The sequence below is a fragment of the Canis lupus genome, chromosome 9 (genome assembly GCF_003254725.2).
Source record: "Canis lupus dingo isolate Sandy chromosome 9, ASM325472v2, whole genome shotgun sequence".
Taxonomy (NCBI): Eukaryota; Metazoa; Chordata; class Mammalia; order Carnivora; family Canidae; genus Canis; species Canis lupus.
Genome location: NC_064251.1, coordinates 37,653,296 through 37,678,133, shown reverse-complemented (window position 1 = coordinate 37,678,133; position 24,838 = coordinate 37,653,296). Strand labels below are relative to the sequence as shown.

The following is a 24,838-nucleotide window of genomic DNA, read 5'->3' as shown; positions in this document are numbered from 1 at the left end:
TCAGCCACAGGCGTCTTAGCTGATGCTTGAGCTGGAGGCTCTCTCCTTCCAAGCCTAACTCCCCACCCTCCATCCCTGACCCCCCTATAAACCCTTTTAATTGCCACAGCATGGGCTTAGGCAAGGGACTCAACCTCTCTGGGCCCCAGCTTCCTATCTATGAACCAAAGGTAATAGTGCCTATCCCAAGGTGTCATGAGGATTAAATGAGATGAAGCACGTAAAACCGTTTAGCACAAGCTAAGTATATAATAAACGTTAGTACCATCACCGTCATCCTCATCACCCTGCTCCAAGCACACGGCTTCGGGGGCCCTTCCCCGCCATAGTGAGACTGTATTAAGTACGTGTGTTGCTCTCAGGGCTGATTCAACCAAGATCCAGCCCCTTGCCATGCCTGACCCAAGGCTAGTATAGTCCCCCCATCTACGGGAAGGGCATCTGTGCAAGGCCTGAATGCACATGGGTCTCAGCAAGGCCAAAGGCTGAGATGTTCTACAGAGCATCCCCTTGCTCTCAATGAGCTCCTTTGTCTCAGAGAATCCAGAGCAGCTGTGGCTAGGACTCATTTGTGTCTTGCCTTCTCTGAAAGTGGAAGGGGATAGCCAGCTGGAATTGTGGGGCGATTTGCCCCCAGCTGACAACAGAGAAGAGAGGGAGTCTCCAAACTCAGGACATGCTCGCATGTTCATTTGTGATTGTTAAATACCCAGTATGTGCCTGGCCCTGGGCAGGGACCAGGGACTATAAAATGAGGAAAGAGGGACACCTGGGTGGCTCAGCGGTTGGGCGCCTGCCTTGGGCTTAGGTTGTGATCGGGGCTCTCGGATCGAGTCCCACATCAGGCTTCCTGCAAGCCTGCTTCTCCCTCTGCCTGTGTCTCTCATGAATAAATAAATAAATCTTTTTAAAAAATGAATAAATAAAATGAGGAAAGCTCATTCCTGCCCCTCTCCTATAAAGGGGGGGGGGTCCTAAAGGTAGGAGGGGCTGCAGAGGCCTATGGAAGCAAGGGGCTTACTGGAAGGTACCAAGCCCACCGTCTTGCCGCCCCCCTCATTTGGGAATTTGTGCCTTGGTTTCTTCTCTCTAGAGGAAACTGCTCAGCTCACTGACATTTTTTTGAGACTATGGCTCAATCACAAAAGGGGACACTTCACAGAGTCTCTCTTCTGACACCCACAAACCTCAGCAAAAAAGCCCCAAGTCTGAGAGGAAGAGGAGGTGCAGAGGTGGCAGGAGAAAGCAGGGCGGGCCAAGTTCCGCTGGCTGCAGGGCTGGGACAGGGAGAGGCCCAGGGCCAGCTCCTCCTTCCCGGCCCACAGCTGGTGAAGGGTGTCCTCCGAAATGAAATATTGTGACGGAGGGGGCACAGCTGGGGTGAGGGGCAGGCATTTCCATAAGAATCCTTCTTCTTGAAGTGTCTGGAGGGGAACGTGGTTTAGAAGCATCCTTCCCAGAGCCCAAGATCTAAATCTCCAGGTCCTAATTCATGGATCAGCCCCACTCCTTTTCCCAGTCTGGGGAAGAAACTGGGACAATTAACTGGGGCAGAGCTTATGCCCTTTCCTGTTTCTCTAAATGCGGCTGCTCCCCCACCCCCACCCCCACCCCCACCTGCAGCCAGCTAAACAAGGTTCTGCAATTTAAAAAGATAATTCAGGGAGCAGTTGTGTCCGCAAAATAACAGTGGCTGCCATTATTGAGAACTTAGTTTTCTGGGCCCTGCGCTACCCTACCATAGGGAGGCTATCCCGGTTTTACAGAAGCAAGTGCACGTCCTAGAGAATAAGCGCCTTGCCTTAAGTCAAGGTAGATCAGGATTAGAACCCAAGACCATGCTGCTCACATCGAGTCACAGATTTGAAAGGAAGAAAGTGTCCAGATTGGGATGCAGTGGGGCTGAGAGACTAGAATTTACCAATGAGAGATTGAAGGGGGTAGAGAGAAAAAGAGGCCAGTCCCAGGTACTACGTCCCCTGACCAGGCCTCCAGGACTCTGGAGTAGCAGACAGCGACAGCCTCCTGGCCAGTGGCCCCCTCTCTGTCACATAAAACCCTCTCCATGTGCATCTCAGTCCAGACCTAGGAGCATGGCCACATTGAGCTCTGGCTGAGTAGGGGGCAGTTAGAACTTTCTGGAGCACCTCCCCCAGTAGGATGAGCTGAAGACCACCAGGGAGGTGTTAATGAAACAGGGAAGCTGTGAACAGACCCAGGAGTGATTCTAATCTGACACCTCCACCCTAGCCCCCACCAGTAATGAGCTGGGACCTGCCCTTCTCCCCAGAGAGGAGGGTGTGGGGGAGAAGAGGAAATCCTTGGGTATCTTTGTAGCCTCGGATGCCTCCTTTCTTCCTCAGCATCATCATCACCACCATCATCATTTTCACTGCAATAAAAAGCTCACATTATTAAGTACCTACAGTGTCCCTTGCACTGTGCTAAGTCCGTTTCCTAAATCCAATAATGAATTGTCACCACGAAGTATGTGGTAGGTACTATCCTTGTCTCCATTTTACAGGTGAAGAAACTGAGGCTCAGTTAAGTGATTGGCCTGAGGCAGACCCAATGTTTGGACCCAGGCCTGTCACACTCAGAAGTCTCCGTTCCTTTTTTTTTTTTTTTTGTAATATTTATTTTTTATTGGTGTTCAATTTGCCAACATACAGAATAACATCCAGTGCTCATCCCATCAAGTGCCCCCCTCAGTGCCCGTCACCCAATCACCCTCACCCCCTGCCCTCCTCCCCTTCCACCACCCCTAGTTCATTTCCCAGAGTTAGGAGTCTTCCATGTTCTGTCTCCCAGAAGTCTCTGTTCCTAATGCTTTTACTACCGTGCCTCATAGCATGGCCCCACCAAATTCCTCAGTAGGAAGGTAGATGGAGTGGGAATGCTCCCCCGTCTGGAGACAGGCAGAGCTGAACTGTTGGGACACTGGGGGTGGGCTCACAGCTCCATGCTGGGAGGCCTATACGTGTGGCCACAGAGCTGGAGCTGGTGTGATACAAGAAAGGCAACAAGCCCACCCTGCATCCAGAGATTCCAGAACTAGAGAGAGAAAGGGAAGAAGAGGATCGTAGCCCTATCACTGAGCCTCATACTGTCCCTGTGTGCTCTTCCAGTCTTCTTTCCATATATGTGCAAAGAGAGTTGGGTGAGGGGGCTCCAGGGAGGAACCTCCAGCTCTACCCACTGCCTGGGGAAAGGGATGGAGAGGGTCATTGGCCTAGTGTGTGTGTGTGTGTGTGTGTGTAGAGGGGGTGCTGTTAGAAGACTCCTCTCTCCTGGTCCTGGAGGGAGGGGTTGAGCAGCTCTGTGAGTGGAGTCCCATGTTTGTAAACATCATTAATCAGGGATTAGCAGATGGGCATGCTAATTGCACCTGTGGAAGTCGGAGACCTCAAGGTTGATTACATTTACAAACTGTGGGGATCCCTGGCGCCTGGCCCTGCAAGAGTGATGGGGGAGGGTCTAATTTAGGACCTCAGCCTGGGGGAGGGAGCTGGCAATTTAACCTCCTGCCAAAAAATATTGCAGCCCCGGAGGGGGCTGGGGTGCTGGCCACAATTTAGCTATTCTGGAATACCAGCCTTCTGGGACCCTTCCTCTCTTGGCTGGGGAGCCCTGACAAAGGAGGAGCTTGCCAATGTCATTCCAACCCCCTCCCTCTCCAGCTCCCTCCAGCTGCTCTGAGGTAAATCACATGTTGCAGCTGAAATAGGCCCTAGTCTGTGGGGAAATTGAGGCCAGGTTGGTAGGACGGCAGAGCCCATGCCCTCAGATGCTGCAAGAACAGCTGCCATGCTCCTCCAGGACTGGGCTGAGGGCTTTACATGCATGAGCTCATTTGATCTGCACCCCGACCCTCTGAGGTGGAAGCTATTGGAAAAGTTAAGGGATCTGTCCATATTTACACTACGAGCAAGTCTGAGTTGGAACTCAAAGCAAGCACTACTTCATGGCCAGGGTCATGTTCTTAACCACCACTGCTCCCCTCTGGCTTCATTCTGACCCTGCCCTGCAGGGGATGGACCCCAGCCAGCCCCCCTTCATATCCACAGCCACGGCCACCCCGGGTCCTGTGTACTCAATCATGCTTGCTGAGCAGCCTCTGTGCCAGGCACTGCCCTGTGTCAGCGACCAGAGGCCACCCCAAGGAAATCCAGACCTTCTCCTTCACCTTAGGCTCTCAGGTGCTTTCTCTTTGTCTTAATGCCTGGTTTGCATCACATAATTACATACCTATGTGTGCATGGCAGGTAATCACAGCCTCAATCCCCTTTGGTTCAAGTGAGGCCAGACAGCCTGCTGCCCAAGGGATGAAGCAGGGAGGAGCCCCCTGTGCTTGGCTCTTAGCCCCCAGAGTGGCACTTTAGAGTGGCCCTCTAGATGGCTCAGACTCTTGGGATCTGGAAAAGTGATGAACACCGTGCCCAAAGCAGGGTAGATTAGGTTCCAGACACTACATGAGAGTCCGTGGGCAGGAGAACAGCCTCTGAACCCTGAGTATCCCCAACCACAGCTTCCAGGTTCCATGCTGGGTTTGGTCCTAGAGAGCAGAGCTCAATTCTGCACTGCCGCATGGAGGGAACACCAGGACATCTCAGTTAATTTCCATCAAGTCTACAAATCTGGATTCTCCAGAGACACAGAACCAACAGGTGATGTATACCCATATCCCTATCTGTATACACATGTATACACATTTGCTTATTATGAAGACTTGGCTCACTTGACTATAAGACTGGCATCTCCCAGCTCTGTAGGGTTGAGGGAGCAAGCTGGAAGCCCGGGAGAGCTGATGACACAGTTCCCATCTGAAGGCCACCAGCAGGCTCAAGACCAGAAAAGAGCCCACGTTTCAGTTCCAAAAAGCAGGAAGAATTCTTATCAGGGGAGTGTCAGCCTTCCCCCCGCCACCCCCTTCAGGCCTTTGATTGAGGCCTTCCCACACTGGAAAGGGCGCTCTCTCCCTTACTCAGTATACCAATTTAAAGTTTATTAGTGATCTATTTATTAATAATCTCTACACCCAACGTGGGGCTTGAACTTACAACCCCAAGGTCAAGAGTCACATGTTCTTCAGACTGAGCCAGCCAGGCGCCCCTCAGTCTACCAATTTAAATGTTCATCTCATCCAAAAAACACCTTCACAGAAACACTTGGAATAAGGTTTGGCCAAATAGCTGGGTATCCCATGGCCCAGGCAACTTGATACCTAAACTGAGCTGTTACAGCCACGTCTGTATTATCACATGCTAGTCCTGGGGTGCGCAACACTTAGGTTTACAGAATGTTTTTGCTGATACTCTCTTTTTATTCTTACAAATCCTTGTCGGGGAGCGGGTACTGGGGCAGGTGCTGAAGGCACTGTCCCTATTTTACAGATGAGGAGGCTGGGAAGCTATCCAGGCCAAAAGCTGTGGAGCCAGGGCTGGATGCAGCACCTTCTAAGAACCTTTAGGCAGAGATGAAAGGTTAACTGGCCAAGCTTTCAGACATGCACTCAAAAGCGTGGGTGTGGGGGCACCTGGGTGGCTCAGTGGTTGAGCATCTGCCTTTGGCTCACAGCGTGATCCTGGGGTCCTGAGATCGAGTCCCGCATTGGGCTCCTCACGGGGAGCCTGCTTCTCCCTCTGCCTCTGTGTCGCTCATGAGTAAATAAGATCTTAAAAAAAAAACACAGGTGTGAATGATTTAGAAGCGGTTTTTTGGACATGAGAACGTGGTTTCAAAGACCAGTGATTCTCGAACCTGGTGACACAGTGGCGTCAACTGGGGAGCCCTAAGAAACATGGGACCGGTCTCCTTCCCCAGAGATTCTGATCTAATCAGCTTGATGCCTCTGGGCATCTGGAATATTAAAGCTGTTACCACCACCACATACATCCTCAACCCTGATCTATAGAGTTTTATGAAAGGGTTTCTTCTTCTTTCTCTTTTAAAAAGACTTTATTTATTCATGAGAGACAGAGAGAGAGAGAGAGAAAGGCAGAGACACAGGCTGAGAGAGAAGCAGGCTCCTCACCAGGATCCCAGCTCCCCGGGATCACGACCTGAGCCAAAGGCAAGACGCTCAACCGCTGAGCCACCCAGGTGCCCCTCTTCCTCTTTCTTGAGAGGAAAAACCTTTAGAGGCATCTTAGACCTTCCTAATGTCTTTCTAAATTGGCATCCCCACCAAAATTCCAAGATCAATTCATTCCAAAGAGAAAAGAGTGGTACTATTTATCAAGCACCACCGTGTGGGAGGCACCCAGCTCACGTTGCCCTCTCTATCGTCCCATAACTTGGAAAGGTAGGATGATCCCCATTCTCCAACGAGGAGATGGAGACTCCAGTGGGAAAGGAGCCTGCCTATGATCACACAGCAATCAGGACTTGAACTTAGGTTGCTGTCCTCCAGATCCATGCTCCAGAGCAGTGCTTCCCAACTAGGGGCAATTGTCTTCCAGGGGACCTTTGGCAATGTCGGGAGGCATTTTTTGGTTGTCACAACAAGGGACAGGGGTGCTACTGGCATCCAGGGGGGAGAAGCCAGGGATGTTGCTGAACATCCTACACCACACAGGCCAAGCCGTCACACCAGAAAGTTATCTGGCCCAGGGTGTCACTACTGAGGTCCAGAAACCTTGCTCCAGTGGTTCTCAGCCTGGGCTATGCCTCAGACTCATTTGGGGGCTTTAAGAATCCTGATACCCAGGCTGCCCCTGACCATTTACACCAGAGTCTCTGGGGTTGGTCCCCAGTGTTGTTTTTGAGTTTACCAGATGGTTCCAATGTGCAGCCAGGACTGCTCTAAACTACTTATACTGGGGGCTTCTGCTCCCTTTGTGGGGCTCTGTGGGAGGAGGACCAAACCTATCTGGGTTGTACAGTAAACAGCAATGCTCTGCTTGACCAGGACTCTGATTCATCAGTTCCTTTCTTGGAGATGCACTACTAATGAGTGGCTGGTGAGGGTTCTGGAGGGCCAGTGAGGTAAATGCTGCTGGCTAATCTTTCCCTCACCTCTCTGGGGGCCACCACCAAGAATCTCCCCCAGGTGGCTGTAAAAGCTTCCAGAAGACTGTGGCTCAAAGAGCGAGGCTGCCACCTAGTGGAGGAATGGGACAGGATGGCCCCGGTGATTTTATTTGATTCTCACAAAGAGCCCTGGGGAGGGAGGTGCCAACAAGGGCTCCAAGGCCCAGAAGGATGGAGCCATGTGCTCAAGGTCCCCACTGGGACAGGGTTTGAGCCTGGATTTGCACCCATCTAGTCCACAAGAGGAACCCGGGCCTCCCTCTACATTCTCACACGGGTTCCAGAGGAACAGGACCCCTGGACTTGGCTGCCTGATTCCCTTCTTGTCTTCCAGGCAGGGCCCAGGAGCGGAGACCCTCTCTGCCAGCACATCTTAGAGATTTTTTTTTCATCTTAGAGATTATTAACAAGCTGCCCCGTCTAACCATAAGCCCAAAATTAAAATAGGAAACAGGGATCCCTGGGTGGCGCAGTGGTTTGGCGCCTGCCTTTGGCCCAGGGCGCGATCCTGGAGACTCAGGATCGAATCCCACGTCGGGCTCCCGGTGCATGGAGCCTGCTTCTCCCTCTGCCTGTGTCTCTGCCTCTCTTTCTCTCTCTGTGTGTGACTATCATAAATAAATAATTAAAAAAAAAAAAGACATTAAAAAAAAAAAAGGAAACAGCTTTCCTCTGGTCTCTACTACAGAGCTCGCTGCACTCCAAGACAGTGGTTAATAAACAGGGGCCTAGGGACGCCTAGGCAGCTCAGTGGTTGAGCACCTGCCTACAGCTCAGGGCATGATCCAGGGTCTGAGGATTGCGTCCCATATTGGGCTCCCTGTGAAGAGCTTGTTTCTCCCCCTGTGTGTGTGTCTCTGTCTCTCTCCGTGTGTCTCTCACGAGTAATTAAATAAAATCTTAAAAAAAAAAAAAATACCAGGGGCCTGGTTGCACACTGAGGCAAGAGACTTCAGCACATTCAAGCATTTGGGTATGCATGCCCTCCGGCTCAGTCCAAGTCAGCTCCCATTTTGTCTCTCTCATTCTGATCCTGAGGATAGTCCTGGGTGCTGTGCCAGCCCAGGCCCTTCTGATGTGGCTGAGGGTTCCCGGGGGTCTTGGAGCAGGTGTTCTCTCTTCCTCCCCATAGGGAAATCTTTCCTCTGGCAGCAAATGGAGTGAAGAAGAATTCCTGTGCCGATAGACAAAAGGATAAGGGAAAAGGGAAGATAGAGAAGAGGAAGGACCACATGCCAGCCACGCCCTCATCCTACTGCAAGAGGACGCATTTCCCCCATCTGGCACATACAGTGACGTAGACAGAGAAAGCCAGAGAAACTTGCTTGAGGTAGAAGAGCTGCATGTATGTGATCAGAGGGCAGGAGGTCGGGCAACAGTAGACTCACCTGCAGCCACGGAGACATTCAAGGACTCGAGTCCAGGAGGCAGCTGCCGGCCGGGCAGGATGGTAAGGAGTAGCTGGCAGGATGCCTGCACCGCCTGGGACAGACCAGAGCCCTCGTTACCTGCAGGGCACAGAGGCAGAGGGTTAGGGATGCCCCAGCTACACATGTACATCTGGACAAGGAAAAGCAGGGATGTCTACCTACCCAGCACTAGGAGAGTAGGCTGGTCCCAGAGGAACTCCAAGCAGCTAGTGATGGGGATCTCAGAGGACATCTCAGGCCTTGGGCAGCCCACCGTGCCAGCCACGAGCCAGCCCTGCCGGGCTTTGGCCTAAAGAGAAGAAATCCAGTTCCGGCTCACCAAACCTTCCTCGGGCAAGGAGCTGGCCTTGCCCATATAGTCAGTTACTCCCTCACTGATCCATCAATTCAGGCAATAGTTATTAAGCCCTAACAGGCAGGCTCTGTCCTAGGACTTAGGACAGACAGGGCAGAGAACAAAACGGGCTAAAATCCCAGCCATCTGGCGGAAGGGTGATTGAGGAGGGTCTCACTGAGGTGAGCCTGGAGGATAGAGTACTGTGTAGGCTTTTGGGGGAAGAAGAATCTAGGGAGAGATGAGCAAGTGCAAAGGCTGAGAGGCTGCTGCTTATGCGACGCGTGTGAGGAATGGTGGCCCCGCGGGAAGGGAGCCACTGAGATGGAGAGGGAACAAAAGGCCACCTAAGGCAGGACCTCAAAGGCCACTGAAAGACTTTGGCTTTTATTCTGGGAGAGCTGTATAGGCTTTTTTTTTTTTTTTTTTTTAAATATTTCATTTATTTATTTGAGAGAGAAAGAGCAAATGTGCACTCACAAGCAGGGACAGTGGCAGAGGCAGGGGGACAAGCAGACTCCCTGCTGAGCAGGTAACCCAAAGCAAGGCTTGATCCCAGGACCCTGAGATCATAACCTAAGCCAAAGGCAGATGGCCAACTGACTGCACCACCCAGGCGCCCTGCAGTAAAGGCTTTGAGCAAAGAAGTAAGATGTTTCAACAGAATCACTCTGCCAGCCATGTAGAGGGCCAACAGGAGACTGGTTTGGACATTTCCACAACACTGCAGGCAAGAGATGATGGTGGCCTGCACCAGGGTGGGAGCTGCAGAGATGGTGAAGATTGCTAGGAACACAAAAATAACTTCAAGGTAAAACTGAAAGAATCTGTTGATAGCTGTGGGCCATAGGCTATGAGAGCAGGAAGAAGGATCAAGGCCACCACAGCTTTGGGCCTAAACAAAGGGATGCAGTTGCCATTGGCTGAGCTGGATAAGTCTACACAAGGAAGTGCTCAGCTTTGGAAATGTGAAGTTTGAAATGCCCCTCAGACCACAAAAGAAGCTGTTGAATCTGGGCCTCCCGAGTAAGATCCAGGCTAGGATATACATTTGGGAGCCATCCAAGTGTAGATGGTATTTAAAGCCTTGAGACTGGATGAAACTAAGAAATGAACCCAGAATAGAGGAGGGGGCGAATAGTCAGAGGAGTAGCCAAATGCAAAGCAAGACTGCCCCCTCGTGTCCAGCACGAGAAGCACAGCCGAAGACAGAAACCTGGACCAGGAGAGGGTTTTCCTTAGGTTTACCCCTTCCTGGATATCAAAGTTGTTTGGTGGTGGTGGTTTGTCTGGGTTTTTGGTTTTTTTCTGGGTGGGGGTGGGGGGATGGGGAAGGCATAGATTAGTCCTTGTTCAGAGAGTCTTTCAAGCTGTGCCCCTACTCAGAACACATGACTCGTGCCCCCCAGCTTCTCAAAGCTCAACAAACGTTTACTGAAAACCTACTGAGAGTGAGGCTCTGAGGTACGTTAACTAGCCTCCAGGGCAAAGAGCTATGTATGCCTGGGGAAGGCACGAAGTAAAGGGAATGAAGCCAGAAAGTTTCCAACTTCAGATTCTGTTCTACTAAACCCCTTCCTAAAGGGATTTAGAAGGACGTAGGGAACGATCCTACATCCTCCTCTTCCTCCATCAGGTGGCTGCAGAGACTGGGCTTGGTTCCCTTCTGCTCCTTTCCCCGCCGCCCCCCTCCACGCCGTTACCTGTAGAAAGCCGGCCAGGTCATCGGTGGAGAACACGTCCATCACCTCCATAGCCCCTGCGCTGGCCTTGCTGACCACCGGAGTGAGCGGGCAGCTGCAAATGGCCCCATGCCCTGCATTAAGGTGGGTAAACTCAAACCCGGCGCCCTCCCCTCCGCCCCGGCTTCCAAGGGTTAGGGGTGTGAGTTCTGACGATGGGAAGCCCTGGCTGAGGGACCCCGGGTCAGGTGCTTAGAGACTCGGCTGCGCCCCAAACCAGGGCACATGGGGACTAAGGGACATCGTGCCTGTTTCTCCCGCTGGTGATGACTTTATCCACGCCGAGGAAGTGAGCAGAACGCAGCACGGCCCCAAGGTTCCGGGGATCCTGGAGCCTCTCGAGGACGAGCCACAGCCGCCGGGGGTCGTCGCCCGGCCTCGCCTCTTCGACCTCAGTCCAAGGCCGAGGCTTCAGCGGGCTCACCTCCATGCACACGCCCTGGTGCACCTGATGGCGGCACAGGGCGTCCAGCTTCTGCCGTCTGGGCCGCAGAACTGGGATGTCCCGCGCCTCTGCCTCCCGGAGCAGCTCGGCCCGCTCCCCCTGCAACCCGGATCTGCCGGCCTGGAGCAGGAGCCTGGCCACCCGGCGACGGGCGGCCCGCAAGGCCAGGAGACAAGGGGCCAGGCCAAACAGAAGCTCCAGTCCCCCCGAAGACCGCGAGGTCGGCGCCAGGTCATCCAGGAGCAGGCGGCTCAGCTCCTCCCCACGCCGCGCCGCGTGGGAGAAATGACAGGCGAAGAGGCGACCGGGACAACGCCAGGGCGCGCCCCCAACGGCCCCGAGCAGCGACATGGCCAATGGCCCTGCAGCGCTATCAGGAGCGCTCACCCCGCTCCCGGGGCCCCAGCACGCATGCGGGGTACGAGCGCCCCCGGCGCCCCGCAGACTCCCTGGGACCGGCGGCCCCGCCCCCGCCGCCCACGTGGGCCGCCGCGCTTCCGGGTTCGGGCGGCCGGCCCCGGCCCGCCCACGCACTGCGCATGCCCGGCCGCCCGCGCCTGCCCACAGCGCCCCCCGCAGGGCTGGCTGAGCCGCGGCCTTCTCTGTCGCGCTGCCGGCAGGACCTCCCCTGCCAGCCGCTTCACCTGCGCCCTTCCAGGTCCCCAGAGGTGTCCGGAGGCTGAAGAGCCACGTTCACCCCGGCCCCGGCAGACGCCGCTTTAAGGGCGTGTGTTCAACCGGGTCAGTCGTGGCGACTCCCTCCCCACATCCAGTCCACCGGCCGGTGCAGAAACTCCCGCGTCCGGCCCTTCCTCGGCACCGCCCCCAGGCCCGTCGGACCCTCAGGGTCCTCGCAGGATCCCAGCAGCCACTTCCTGTCCCGCGGCGGCTCTCTGGGCGCTGTGCCTAGGCCTCACCTGCGCACAAGCCACCTGATGCGCTTGGCCCACAGGTGCTGGGCGGACGCCTTGCTCGCACTCAGACCTGCGTGATCCACGCAGGAGCTTCCTTTTCAGCCCCATCTCACCCCCGCACGATGTTCTGTGCTGTTGCCACAACACTGGCTGCTCATTCACTTATTCAGCCTCCCACCCTTGTATCCACTGGTGTCCTCTTTCCTGGCTGGCAAACTCCTACCAATTTTCAAGACCCAACCCAAACCCACATGTGCTTTCTAAGGTAATCCACACTCCTGGACCGATGCCCCAAATGTACCCACCTTCCCCCTCACCTGGAGGAAATTCCGAGGCACAACTGCCCTGATCACAGAAAAGGAGGAAGAACCTGAAAGACACTCCCGAAGCCAAGGTAGGTTGTTGCAATTTTTCTTTTTTAATTGTCACAGTGAAATTCACTTGGGAGGCAGGCCCTAGTAGTCAGCGGCCATAGTCAGTGTGGAGTGATGACCCCAATAGGAGCCAAGAAGCCAAGCCTGGGCTGGAGAACTATGATGGGGGAAGAGAAAGGGCAATGGGGGCAGTAGGGCAGGGAGAGGAAGAAGCCTGGAGCCTTGGATAACCATTCAGATAGAAGGTGAGGACTTCTCTCTGCCACTTCCTCCCTGAGGGACAGGGCATGGGATGCAAGAAGACAGGGAAAGCCCCCCTCTGGGCCACAGTCCCTTCCCCAGGTCAAAAGGGAGAGACCAAAGAGAGCAAACAAACACCAAGGAGCCTAAGAAGGGGACCAAGAATGAGTTAACACATGAAATTATCAGGTATACCACCTCCTCTCCCCAACCCACTGTTCATATTTGTGGTGGAAACAGTCTGATAAGATATAAAAACTTCAAACAAATTTTCTAGCCCCTGGTGGGGTAGGGAGAGGAAGCAGAATCCAGGAGTCCAGAAATCAACACCTAAAATCCAGAGGCAGGAGCCAAGCCGTGAGGGGCGGGGAGGGAAGGCAGAGGTCCCCACAGGAAGCTAGATCACCTGCTCCGTGGGCCTCATCTGGATGTCTCCGATCTGCTGGAAGGCACAAGGCTTGAGGCAGCCAGAACGTTCTTCCCACCCCCTAAGGCCTCCCTGCGGTCCTCCTCTGAGGATGGCTGGGCTCTTCCAAGGGGTGGGCAGTCAAGGCCAGACTCACCTGGACATGTGGAGGTGTGCTGAGGACATAGATGACAGCCTCGGCCACATCCTCAGGCTTGAGACACTGGGGAGCACCAGAGGAAAGGGGTGAAGCGAGGGAAGAACAGACCTCCTACTTCTAACGTCCTCTCCAGCATCTTCATCCCCACCCCAGCCCTCCAGGAGGGGTGACAGGCTGGCTAGAGGGGTGCAGTCTAAAGGCCAGGGTTCCCTCTGCCTTTACATAGGGAGTAAGTGGCTCACCCCATCCCAGGAGGAGGCCCCACCTTTATGCGTTCATAGGTGACAGCTGCCTTCTCAGGGTCCTTGTCATGGAGTTTGAAGGCGAATTGTGTCTCCACCACTTCTGGAGAGATGCACTGGACCAACAGAGACGGCCTGCTCAGGGGCCGAGCAGAGCCCTGCCTCTACCCTAATCAGAGGCCGAGGCTTGGGGGGACAGGATGGAGACCTGGGGCAGGGGGTGCTGCTTCACAGTGATGGCCACCCAGTGTCCAGCAGCCACCTGGTCCGCCTATGGCTGCGATGCTCACAATGACACCTACCACCTTCTGAGCCCTTATCAGGTCAGTGTTTTATGACAGTGTCCCTTAAAACATTATAACCAAGTAGGTGTCGTCGTCTCCATTTTACAAGTGCAAAGAGTGACACTTGGAGGGGTCAAATGAGCTGCCCAGGGTCATGCGGCCTCCAGGAAAGAGCCCAGAGCCCAGGCTTCCAGCCATGCTTTCCCACACTCCTTGCTTTCTCTCAGCCTCACCCACTGTGTTCCCTTCTGGTCAGCCCCCTCCCACCTCAAAGTCAAGGACCAGGCAGGGGCACGCAAGCAGCAGGAGAGCCCAGGAGCTCTGTGCCCCTCACACTCCTGGCAGCACAGCCTGGACAGTGTGCGTGTGGGGTGGGGAGGGCCTGTGCCTACCCTGTCCCCACCAGGGCCAGGCTGCACCCTCACCGTGGCTCGGATGTGGGTCTGGGCCTCCCGAAGCTCTTGCCTCAGTCCCTCTGTAAGTGCGGTGACAGCATACTTGGTAGCACTATAGAAATGGATCACGGAGTGGGGTGACACTTGGTGACCAGACATGCTGGAGGAAGGAGGAAAGGGGAAAGAAGAGTGAAGCTGCTGAAAGAGCAGCCACGCCCCCTGCTGCACCAGCCAGCCCCACCACCTAGATGCCACAGGAAGCCTGCTCAAGGGGACCTCTGGAGGCCATTCTAGGGGCCCACTAAGGTAGCTTTCGTGGTTCAATCAGCTCCTGCAAGCTCTGCACTCCCCAGGAGTCCACCTAGGGGCTGGCACTTGATAACACTATTCTTTCCCTCACAATTGTGCCATCTGGCTGTTAACTGGGTATTAAATCCCTATTTTACCACCAATGAAACGGATGCTCAAAAAGGTCAAGTGAGCTGCAACAGATCACTCAGCTTGGTGGGAGAGTGGTGACCTGAGACATTGCCCTCCACCACCTGCCTCACCTGTTGATGTTAATGATATGCCCATCATCCACCTTGCGTTCCTTCATGGACTGGTAGGCTTCCCGGGTGCAAATGCTGAGCGCCAGCACATTCACCTGCAGGCCAGGGAAGGCAATGGGGTGTCCCCAGCATGGGCCCATCGGAGCAGGTAATAGAGCCAGAGTACGCCCCACACCCTGGGAGAGTGGCATTCCAAACAGTGTCCAGGTCCTACCAGAGACCAACAATGGTTCCAGGGTAATTTGCCTCCCCCTAAAACCACAAGCCCCAGGTGACAGCAGTAGTAGCTCTCCTCCCAGGGTGAAATCCCCTCCCCGGTTTCTACAAACAGGAATGGAAAACCCCCAAACCCATCCATGATCCTGGACCCTCCCTCTCTTGGCTGTCTCCTCTGCAAACAATAGAATGCCTGCCTTAGAGAACCATCTCCTTTTCTTCCCCAAACACCCTACTCCTCTTTTCTCTGGGTCAGTGTCCCTGGCCCTGCTCGCTCTAAAAAAACCTAAAAATCTTTCCTAAGATTGCTTTAAAAATCTCTCTCCTCAAGCACAGACCCTAGTCTCTCCCCACCCTTCGGAGTACTCTCTACTCCCTTCCTGTCCTCTCCCCTCCCCTGTGACTACAAGCAGAGAAGGCCTGACCTTCCTTCCCCTGCCTTCCATCTATCTACAAGACTAGGTGTGGAGACTCTTTAGACAGTGGAGTAACTGGTCATAGGATGGCAGAGGACCTCCCAAGCACATGGGGGTTTTCTGTCTTCCTTGGCTTCTGCCAAAGGTGGCCCCAAGTCCCCACCTTTCATGGAACAAAGGCCTTAAGAAGTATCTCAGCTCTAAAGCTCCTGCCAAGCCCCACCCTTCCCCCATGAGGACAAGCAGAGATAAAGCTTTCAGCAGGTCCTCACTCTCTCTTCCTGAGAGAAGAAATAAGACCTGCCAGGACATTAGATGTTTCTCTTTATCAGGTGTCAGAGCCAGGCATCGGAGACAGAACACTCTCAGTGTGAACCTGCCTCAGCACACATGGCAGAAGGGCACGAGAAGCTTTGAGCCCTGTTTCTGGTCCTCTCGGTAATGTATGTTTGTGAGGCAGAGAACTCAAATCTGAGGACAGATGGAGTAGGAGAAACAGGTCCCCTAGGACCAAGGGAGTTGATTCTCCTACATCTGGTGGTATGTGGTGGCTGGAGATGTCTCAGAAGACAATCCTAATAGGATTTTATAATGCTGAATGAAGCTGAAAGGGTCTTAAAGATTTGAGATAAGTCCCTCATTTTACAGATGAGGAACTTGAGGTCCAGGTTTAGAGACTCACTTAACTGCAGGTGAGGACCGCAACTCAGACCTCAGAAAGCTTTCTGGGGATAGGGGATAGTGCTTCATTCTTCATGGTTCATTGTTTCAGTGTTCATTGTTCATTTCTAGGCCCAAGCACCTTTTAGGTGCCAAGTCAATTGTGGGGAAAGATGGATCCCCATGGACACACAGCTTTTAATTTCTCGGGATACTTTTATACCCTAATATTGCCCCATAATATAGTCTATAAGTTGAAAACCCATGTCCTGAAGGCTGTGTTTGGTCTATACAAAATTTTAAAACACTTTTAGTTCATTCCCAATGTGTACTGGGAGGTTTCATTCACTCCACAAATACTGAGCATCTACTGAATATCTATTATGGGCAGAGAATAAGCCAGACAAAAATCCTTGCCTTGGGAGCACCTGAGTGGCTTAGTGGTTGAGCGTCTGCCTTTGGCTCGAGTTGTGATCCCAGGACTCAGGTTCTACCCACATTGGGCACCCTGCTCAGTGGGGAGTCTGCTTCTCCCTCTCCCTCTGCCCCTCCCTCCTGCTCGTGCTCTCACTCACTCTCTCTGTCTCTCTCAAATGAATTAAAAAAATCTTTATTAAAAAAATCCTTGCCCTTGGGCAGTCCTGGTGGCCCAGCGGTTTAACACTGCCTTCAGCCCAGGGCGTGATCCTGGAGACCTGGAATCGAGTCCCACGTCAGGCTCCCTACATGGAGCCTGCTTCTCCCTCTGCCTGTGTCTCTGCCTCTCTCTCTCTCTCTCTCTTTCTCTGTGTGTGTGTGTGTCTCATGAATAAATAAAATCTTTAAAAAAAAAAATCCTTGCCCTTGGAGCAGAGGTTTTGGTCAATGGGAGGGGTGGGATGTCACATAAAAACCCAGGCTCTCCGCTCCTCTCAAAGAAATCATTGATCTGGCCACACTGGACCCACACTGCACTAGGGTCAAGATGCTGGACTTCAGCAGCCACCCTTGTACTTGGCCGTGTGCTCCCCCATTGACAGCAGACTCCACCTGACCTACCTCACTCATTTAGGCATTTACCTGGCCCCAGGAGAGTTTGTGGCCCTACACATCAATGATATAGGTGTGTTCACCCCAGTTAAATGTGACAAGACTGGAGCTCAAAGAGGGTGGCCGGCCATCTGCTTGAAGCCACACAGTGACTGAGAGGGCTTAAGGAGAATCTCATCTCCTGTCTCTTGGCTCCTTTGCTTCCGAAAGACCACGTTCCCAAGTATGTAGCGTGGTACTGACACGCAGGGGCATTCAATAAACAGCAGTTCTCTCCCTACCAGTCTTTCTTCCAGGAGAAAGAAATCAGCCTGGACTTTAAAAACGGCCCCTTTTGGGGGCTCAAAGGAAAGAACAGAAAAGATGTGGCCATTCATCTCACTGTGCCTTTGGTAGGGAAAGAAACAAGGGTGGAGTCAAAGTGCCCCAGGTAGGAACCCAAAGCACCCTCTGCTTTGCTGTCCTACCCCAAGCCTCGCCCTGGTTCACAGAGCCCTGGCCCCCGACTCTCCTCCCAAGCCCTCCATCCAAGCCAGCAGCCCTTACGTTGAACATGTCCTTCCAGCCGCTGGTACTGCCTGAGAGCAGGGTGTCAGGCCGGGCCAAGCCAGCATTATTGATGCAGATGTCTACACCGCTATGCTGAGAGCGGACGGCCGAGAACATGGAGAGGATGTCCTCCTCGCTGGACAGGTCACATCTGTGGGGGATCAAAGTCCCAGGATAGCCTGCACTCTTACATTCGGCAGCCAGCTCCTATGGAACCCAACAGGGAGCTAACTGGGGTGAGCTGCTCACTCCCACACCTTCCCACCCAAGACAGTCTTCCTCCACTGTCACTCCTCAGAGAACTCTCTCCTTTGGTAGCCACCTTCCAGCCACGTAGATGTTGGGGCTACTTGTCCTCTTTGGTCAAAATCCAGGAGATGATGAGCATTCCCTGAGTGAGGGGGGCCCAGGGGAGTTGAGATCGTCAATGGAGGAACCTCATGATAAACTCAAGTTTTTGGTTCCAAGAAGGGAAAAGGGAGCCAGGGGTCCTAGACAGCGTGGTCTCTCTTCGTTCTGCCTCTCAAGCAGGAGCCCTTCTCTGCTCACAGGTAAGCTGCACCTCTCACCCCACTCCTTGCGTCCTCCACCAGTACCAGGAGTCACTGAGCTGGTTACTCAGGGATTCTCTCCTCTCCTGTTGCCTCATCCAGTCCCTACCAGAGGGCCTATGTCTGAACTGTCACCCTCCCTCCACAGAGTGCAGCCAGCTGGCTTTCAGATTGAGCCCAACTGCCAGTCTCCCCTCGCCCTACCTATAAAGACAGGTGAGGAAGTCACGACAGATTCTTTTCCTCTGTCCCACAGTGTACTGTCCTCTACCCCTAAACTTCTCAGGTTATGATAAGACCAGTCAGGTGGCAGGTGACACCGGGCAGCCCCAATGTATCAACAGGGACCTCAGGACGCTGAGGAGCCCTGAGACAGACAGACCTGAGAAGGCAGAGCCACTGCGAGGTGGCTGTGAGGGATGCAGACATTCAGAAGCAGGAAGAAACCAAGCCATGTGGCCTTGGAGGCCAGAGACTGGGCACCTGAGGCTTGTGAAGGTGACCATACATGTGTGGGAGGGAGAGCGTTAGGGGGTAGGAGGTGCCCTAGAGGAAGGCCCACTTGGACACCAACTGCCCTGGCCTTGAACCCCTTCTTCCCCAAATCAAGATGGGAATAAAGGGTTGGATCAGGGGACCTAGAGATTCTTTTTCTGCTTTAACTTCTCAAGAGTTCAAAAGGTATAGTCTTCTGGGACTTCGAAGGCCCCCTTTACCCCATTTCATCTACTCACAGCCACAGGACAGGGCTTCTCTCTGTTGGGGGCCAGAACTCAAACTCTGTTTTAATGTCAATAAACACAAATATGGCAGGGATCCTCCCTTCCCCTGGCATACAACTTCTCCCTTCCACCTCCAGACTCAAATCCCCACAGGAAAGCCAAATTGGAGGACTTGGGGACATAGAGCTCCCTGTCATTGCCTTCTCATGTCCCACCTATCCTCATCTATCCTCAGAAATGACCTGAAATTATGTCTATCCCCTCCCAGCACAGGCATTTCCCCCTCACTAAAGGAGTCATCCTGGGGCTGGATGAGTAGCCTGAAGATCCCCGTGGAGCTCAGGGACCCCTTTCCTGGCTAGTTTGCGTTGGCAGGGGATGGTGGTGGGGAGTAGGAAGAGAAGGCAACAATGGCTTTAGAATTAAGGAATCCATGGGTCTAAACCCTGGTCTGATGGTCTAGGCTCCAAGGTTGGGGCTGGGCCCTGAGCTCCTCAGGACAGGAGAAACGGAGGGGTGGAGTAGGGCAAGGATATAGCTGGGTGACCTTGGGACTATCTAGATAGCTATAAAGTGTACCTTTGGCCAGCAGCAGGGAAGGGGACAGCCCTCCTTCGGTACACCTTCTCCCTTTGTCCCCACCCAAAGCCTCCTTATGTTGGGACTTTGACCAATGGTGAAGATAAAGCCCTGCAGCTAAGCACTAGCCCAAACCCCGAGAGTGATTTTGCCAGGAACAAATCCAAAGATGACCTATGATGGAAATTTCTCGTCGTCTTCCTTCCTGTTACAACATGGCCAACTTCATTTCATTTTGCTCTGGGCTCTTGTTGCTCACATCTTGGGGCTCCCAACCCCAGGTTAAGAAAAAAATAAGAAGTTTCGGTTCTACATTGCTTTGTCTCCTCAGGGCTCACATATTCCATGCCCTATTTCACCTACTCAGTCCCACCTAGGACAGTGAAATTGGAGAAAGGTCTATCTGTAAATATCCCACTGGGGTCGGGGTTAACCCTCAAATTTGGGAGTGAGTCTCTTCTGGAAAGCTCCACTCCCACCCCAACCACACCTTCAGTCCTGGGTAAAAAAGTATCCTGATCAAAAACCTGTAGCCCCTGTTCATCTGGCTGGCCAGTCACTTCGCTTGGCTTTGTGGGCAAGGAGGTCTGGGGACTAGAGGGAGAAATCCAGTAGCCAACTTAGCCACTGAGGCCAGTAAGTTTTCTTTCCGTCTCCCTAGCTGCCTAGCTAGCCCTGATCTCTGGCAGGTAGATAGGCAGAGAGAAAGATGCCAAGGAGTCAGAGAACTGGTACACTGCAGTAGAGGCTGTCAGGAGTAGGAGCTCCTTAAAAGACGGGACTTTATAACAGGTAAGATAGAGGCCTGTCCTACTAGGCATCCATCCCTCCCCCTCTGGCCCCCTTGCAAATGGCCTTGGGGTGGCGGACAGGGGAGGCCAGGTTCACCCCGCCTCCCCCACCCAGACCCGACCCGGCTGGAAACGACGCCTCCCAGAACGACCCTCCCCGCGGCGGGGACTTACCTCGATGTTGCCCACGGTGCGGGCACAACCCACTACCTTCAGTCCCTGCTGGACCAGGGCCCGGGCCACGGCCGCGCCGATGCCCCCCGAAGCTCCCGTCACCAGTGCCAGCCGGTCACGCCACCGCTCCATGCCAGCCCTGGCGGTGGTCCCGAGCCGCCCGCCCCCCTCGCTCCACGAGCCGGACATTGGGATCGCGGAGCCCCGCCCCGGGTCGCCGGGGCTCGGCCGCTCTCCGGTCACCGCCGCGGCCGCCGCCCACCGGCCCCGCCCCGAGCCTCGCCCCAGCCCGCCTCCATTCCGCCGGGCCCCCGGCTGCGGCCCCACCCTCCGCCCCCCCGCGACCCGCCTCCTCCCAGCGGGAGGCCCGCCGTGGCCTGGCCGCCCCGCCCCCGCCCCTGCCTGGCGGGGGCCGGGAAACCACGCTTCCCGCCGCGCGGCCGGGCGTGGGAGGGCCGCGGGATCTCGCGGGCCGGCCTCCCGCAGCGGCAGGGAAGCCGAGGTTTGATGGGGGCTTGCTCCAGGCCCGAGGCCGCACGTACCCCCTCGCCCCGTGTTCAGTCTCCCTTCCCAATGTCCTGAGCCCTAAGGCTGGGAGGAGAAATTAAGGGCGCTTAGGTGACTCCAACGCCCCCGGTGGCTGATGGGAAGAGTTCGGCCCAGAAAAGGCTGTCTCAGCAGCTATCCTCGCCTAGTTACCTTGAAGAGGCTCTTAGACCCACCTGAATCCTCGGCGTTACTAGAAGGAGAACTTAAAAGTTAAAAATGGAAATACCCCCAAGTACACGTTTATTGGCCCACTGTCTCCAACGGTCCTAACCCTCCCAACTCCCATTGAAACAAATGTATCACTATGCATATCAAAGATTAAAGCAATAGCTAATATTTATTGAGCACTTACTGTGTAATAGGTACTTTTAAAGCACTTTAAATATATTAATATGCAGAGCAGCCCTATGAGATAACTACTTCCTGGTCTTCATTTTATAGATGACTATCCTGAGAAGGTGAAGCATGGTTTGGACTTCAAGCTGTCCAGTCTTAGGCCAGAGGTTGTGCTCCTAAACTGGGTTCCACTCCATTCTCCCCTTTGTCTCTTCTTGGGTTGTTGGGTTTGCTCAGAGTAGAGCTCACTTTGCTCTTTGACCACACAGGATGTTCCATCAAAGCTCTGGAAACTGCCTTCCTTACGTCTGCATTCCCAATATAACCATCCTTTCAAAGAAAAAACACCTCTGCCTAAGGAACTCCTCCACTGCAAGCAATGGTATAAGCAGTAAATGTGGCTGGTTTATTCATTCACCAAGTACCATGTTTGGCCCACAAAGATTAAAATAAAACCAGGGATGCCTGGGGGGCTCAGTGGTTGAGCATCTGCCTTCAGCTCAGGGCATAATCTGGGGGTCCAGGAATTCAGTTCCACACCGCTCCCTGCAGGGAGCCTGCTTCTCCCTCTGCCTTTGTCTCTCATGAATAAATAAAAATCTTAAAAAAAATAAAGCCAGCCCTTCTTTCACGGATCTCGAGAGAAAACCTGACTGCAAAGGCAGTGAATAGAGCTTTAGGGCTGTGGGGGACCCTTAGTTATTTTTTCTGGATTCCAGGATGAAAGTGAACAAAGGTCAGACTCATTTTACCTCTGCCCCACCCATCCTTATACAACTGAGGGGGTATATCAAAGAAATGCCACCATCTATAAAAATTAAATCTAAGCTTCTGCTGTTGTCCCCCCTGAAGTCTGATTAAGTGGTAGAAAGCCCCTAAAATTCACTCCATCCTCACTCCAAAGAGGTATTGACTGTCCCACTATTTCACTGCTGCCCACCAAGTATTATCAACATGTAAACACAAAGCTCTAAGCACACGTTTACTGAACTGACTCAACCTTTTAAATGGCAGCCAAATGCTACTCCAGGGGGAATCGCTCTCCTTCAGTGCTCTCAGACAGCTTATGGAAGCAGTAAACTGTAATGCCATAGTGACTTTATTGTAGGAAACCAGACAAGGAGCATGCACTTACAGACTGCAATGTGGTTAGCCTTGGGTGCAGCCCTCCAGTCCCAGGTTTAGGTGCTTGCTAGAGTCACATTGCTCAGGCCACTCTTGGTAGAAATTCTGGTTTCATTCTTCTAGTTCAATATGAATCTCTGAATTTAAGGTGCTTTATGTTAGGTATCAGGGAATTTTTAATAACAGCAATTAACAATGTCATGAGAAAGATGCTAGCTAGCCAGTATTTAAAGGTACTGAAGCAAATTTCTTTCAAGACTGGAAACTGCTTTTCTTGGTTGTTGACTCTGGTCAAGGGAAGAATTTTGCCCTCAACGATCTGTATCTCTATCCTAACATTAACAATGGCTAAGTACCAAGTCCACAAGTGGCAAATATTAAAATACTGCCACACATTAAGTAGAAACATGTACACCAACTTTTACTATGCGTATTAATAAATATTCTTTATTTTAAATTTTGCACATTGCGCTTTAACATTACATCCAAACATTTTGCAAGTGGATGTCTACTTTGTAAAACCATATATTCAGCTCATTGTCATTTCTGTACAGAAGTATAAGTACAACATTACTTTTTGCCACTAGGTTGCTTTAGTAAGTCTCACAGGAAGAGAAACATTTAATGAAGAGAGATGGCTTAAATCATATGGCAGGCCTGCGCAGCCACGCAACTAAAGACACAAGCCTGAAGAAAGAACAAACTAATGAGGTTACCTCCACCGTCTCCCAAAACAAGAAAGAATCACATTGATTTAAGATAAAATTTTGCCATAAGTCACTAAATTAAGTTTTTTGAAAGAGAAGGCGCAGTAGTCATCTTGAGTGTTTCATTGAAAGACAGAGCTATTTTATTTATTTAATTTGCTCCAGCCGTTGTCAACCAGCCACTACAAATGGGCCTCTTGTGATCATTTAAGCGGCAGTATTTATTAAATTTCTCCTTCAGATGCTGTCGGTATTGTTCTCTATTGCTGTAGAAAGACTGGTTATTAGCCATAAATGACTGTATTTCGTCTTGTGAGATAAAGATTTCCTCATCTGAAGTACATTCAGACTCATCCTGCAAATAAAAGCAGTAGTTAAGATTATGAGTTAAACTAAGAATGCAAAATACTATGCTGATGGAGGACAACTAAAAATTAAGGCAGGTTAGCCTTTTGATTTCAATTGAGTCACAAAAGGTCTTTGATTGGACTGTTTACAGAACAAGCATCATGTCATTCTGTCTCAGAAAGTACTAAGTAAGAATATAATCCAACTCCACTCAGTTTGAAATTCTGAATCTATAATTTGTCCTAGAAGACCTGTAAACCTGACAGAGTACCAACATGCCTTTGCCTTAAAAAAATGACTAGAGGGCAGCCCCAGTGGCGCAGCGGTTTAGCGCCGCCTGCCTGCAGCCCGGGGTGTGATCCTGGAAACCCAGGATCGAGTCCCACATCAGGCTCCCTGCATGGAGCCTGCTTCTCTCTCTGCCTTGTCTCTGCCTCTCTCTCTCTCTCTCTCTCTCTCTCTGCGTCTCTATGAGTGAATAAATAAAATCTAAAAAAAAAAAAAAAAATGACTACAGATGGTTATAGCTCGCTACCAAACTCTAAATAACCAGACTGATCTGGTTTTTAACTGGCTGGTCCTATGCTGAAACTTTTAGCTCTAACAAATTAAGTAAAATATAACCTTTTTAAAACTTAGGAAACTTAACCACCATGTAAAAAAAAAAAAAATCTAAAGGATTTGGTTCCATTAACAGCCTAACTACTATACAAAAGATACATCACCCATCTCTTTTCTTCCCCTCCTCTAAGCTCCACACAAACTATGTACTACTGGGTTGCTTGCAATCAGGCATAATTCACCTAAAGTATCAAGACTTGGGAATCAATATAAAAGATTTTCCAGTTATGCTCTGATCCTACATGAACCTAAAGGATAGAACCTAGAAAAGTGGGCTCTAGTTCAGATTCTACATATTTTCCTGGTCTGGAAGGCTAGCCACCATAAATTGCCACTCAGAAAGGCAGTTTGCTTACAAATAACCCTCTTCAAAGAGGCAGACTCCTGGACATAATGCTAACTCTATCCCCTTCTCCCAACTATTCTCTCCTACCTCTGAGACAAAGGAAGACAAGGAAATGTGCTCTAGAGCAGTTGCATAACCCATGACTGGAAGAGCAGAAATGAAATCACCAAAAATAATGAGACTGCCCTTAATGTCCCCCAGTCCCAAGTTTAAATTCTCAAATATTGTCCCCTTCCACATCTACCCCATGAGCAATCAGTTATTCACAATAAGATATCCTTACTTACAAGGAGTTCAACTAAGCTCTTGGCACCTTTACCGGAATCAGGACCAAATGACGGTTCTGTAGGTTCTGCAAACTGTGGTACATTTTTCCTATGCTCAAACCAAGGCAGTGGCTGCCCACCCTTTTCAGAACTGCAACAGCTTTCAGGATGTGCATCTTTGGTCTTGTCACGGTGAAACACTGTGTGCACGGTATTTCCTGAGGTCTCTCGATTACCTGGATCTGTAATACAGCTTCCAAGCTTTTGGATCTGAAACCACAACAAAGGATATCCCAGATAAAAA

The 24,838-nt window shown here is 52.1% G+C and overlaps 3 protein-coding genes across 11 annotated transcripts in view; all 3 read right to left on the bottom strand.

Moving 5' to 3' along the window:
• Positions 1–4,980: 4,980 nt before the first annotated feature.
• On the bottom strand, positions 4,981–11,467 carry MRM1 (mitochondrial rRNA methyltransferase 1). The gene is made up of 5 exons (XM_025440192.3): positions 10,787–11,467; positions 10,500–10,593; positions 8,625–8,751; positions 8,421–8,540; positions 4,981–8,206 (listed from the first exon to the last, which is right to left on the bottom strand). Exons 1-5 carry the CDS (start codon positions 11,332–11,334, stop codon positions 8,055–8,057), a joined length of 1,041 nt encoding a protein of 346 aa, XP_025295977.3. The 5' UTR covers positions 11,335–11,467; the 3' UTR covers positions 4,981–8,054.
• An 825-nt stretch (positions 11,468–12,292) lies between these two features.
• On the bottom strand, positions 12,293–20,425 carry DHRS11 (dehydrogenase/reductase 11). Its single transcript, XM_025439873.3, has 7 exons — positions 20,237–20,425; positions 17,417–17,626; positions 14,550–14,644; positions 14,029–14,158; positions 13,343–13,435; positions 13,075–13,140; positions 12,293–12,950 (listed from the first exon to the last, which is right to left on the bottom strand). Exons 1-7 carry the CDS (start codon positions 20,423–20,425, stop codon positions 12,909–12,911), a joined length of 825 nt encoding a protein of 274 aa, XP_025295658.3. The 3' UTR covers positions 12,293–12,908.
• A 2,240-nt stretch (positions 20,426–22,665) lies between these two features.
• GGNBP2 (gametogenetin binding protein 2) overlaps positions 22,666–24,838 on the bottom strand; it is a 33,218-nt gene continuing 31,045 nt past the window's right edge. For all 9 annotated transcript variants that reach the window (XM_025439865.3, XM_025439864.3, XM_049114180.1 and 6 more), the window contains 2 exons: positions 24,556–24,804; positions 22,666–23,308 (listed from right to left, as the gene is read on the bottom strand). In XM_025439865.3, coding sequence (XP_025295650.1) covers positions 23,105–23,308; positions 24,556–24,804 — 453 coding nt within the window. In that variant the 3' untranslated portion in view covers positions 22,666–23,104. The remainder of the gene's footprint in view (positions 23,309–24,555; positions 24,805–24,838) is intronic.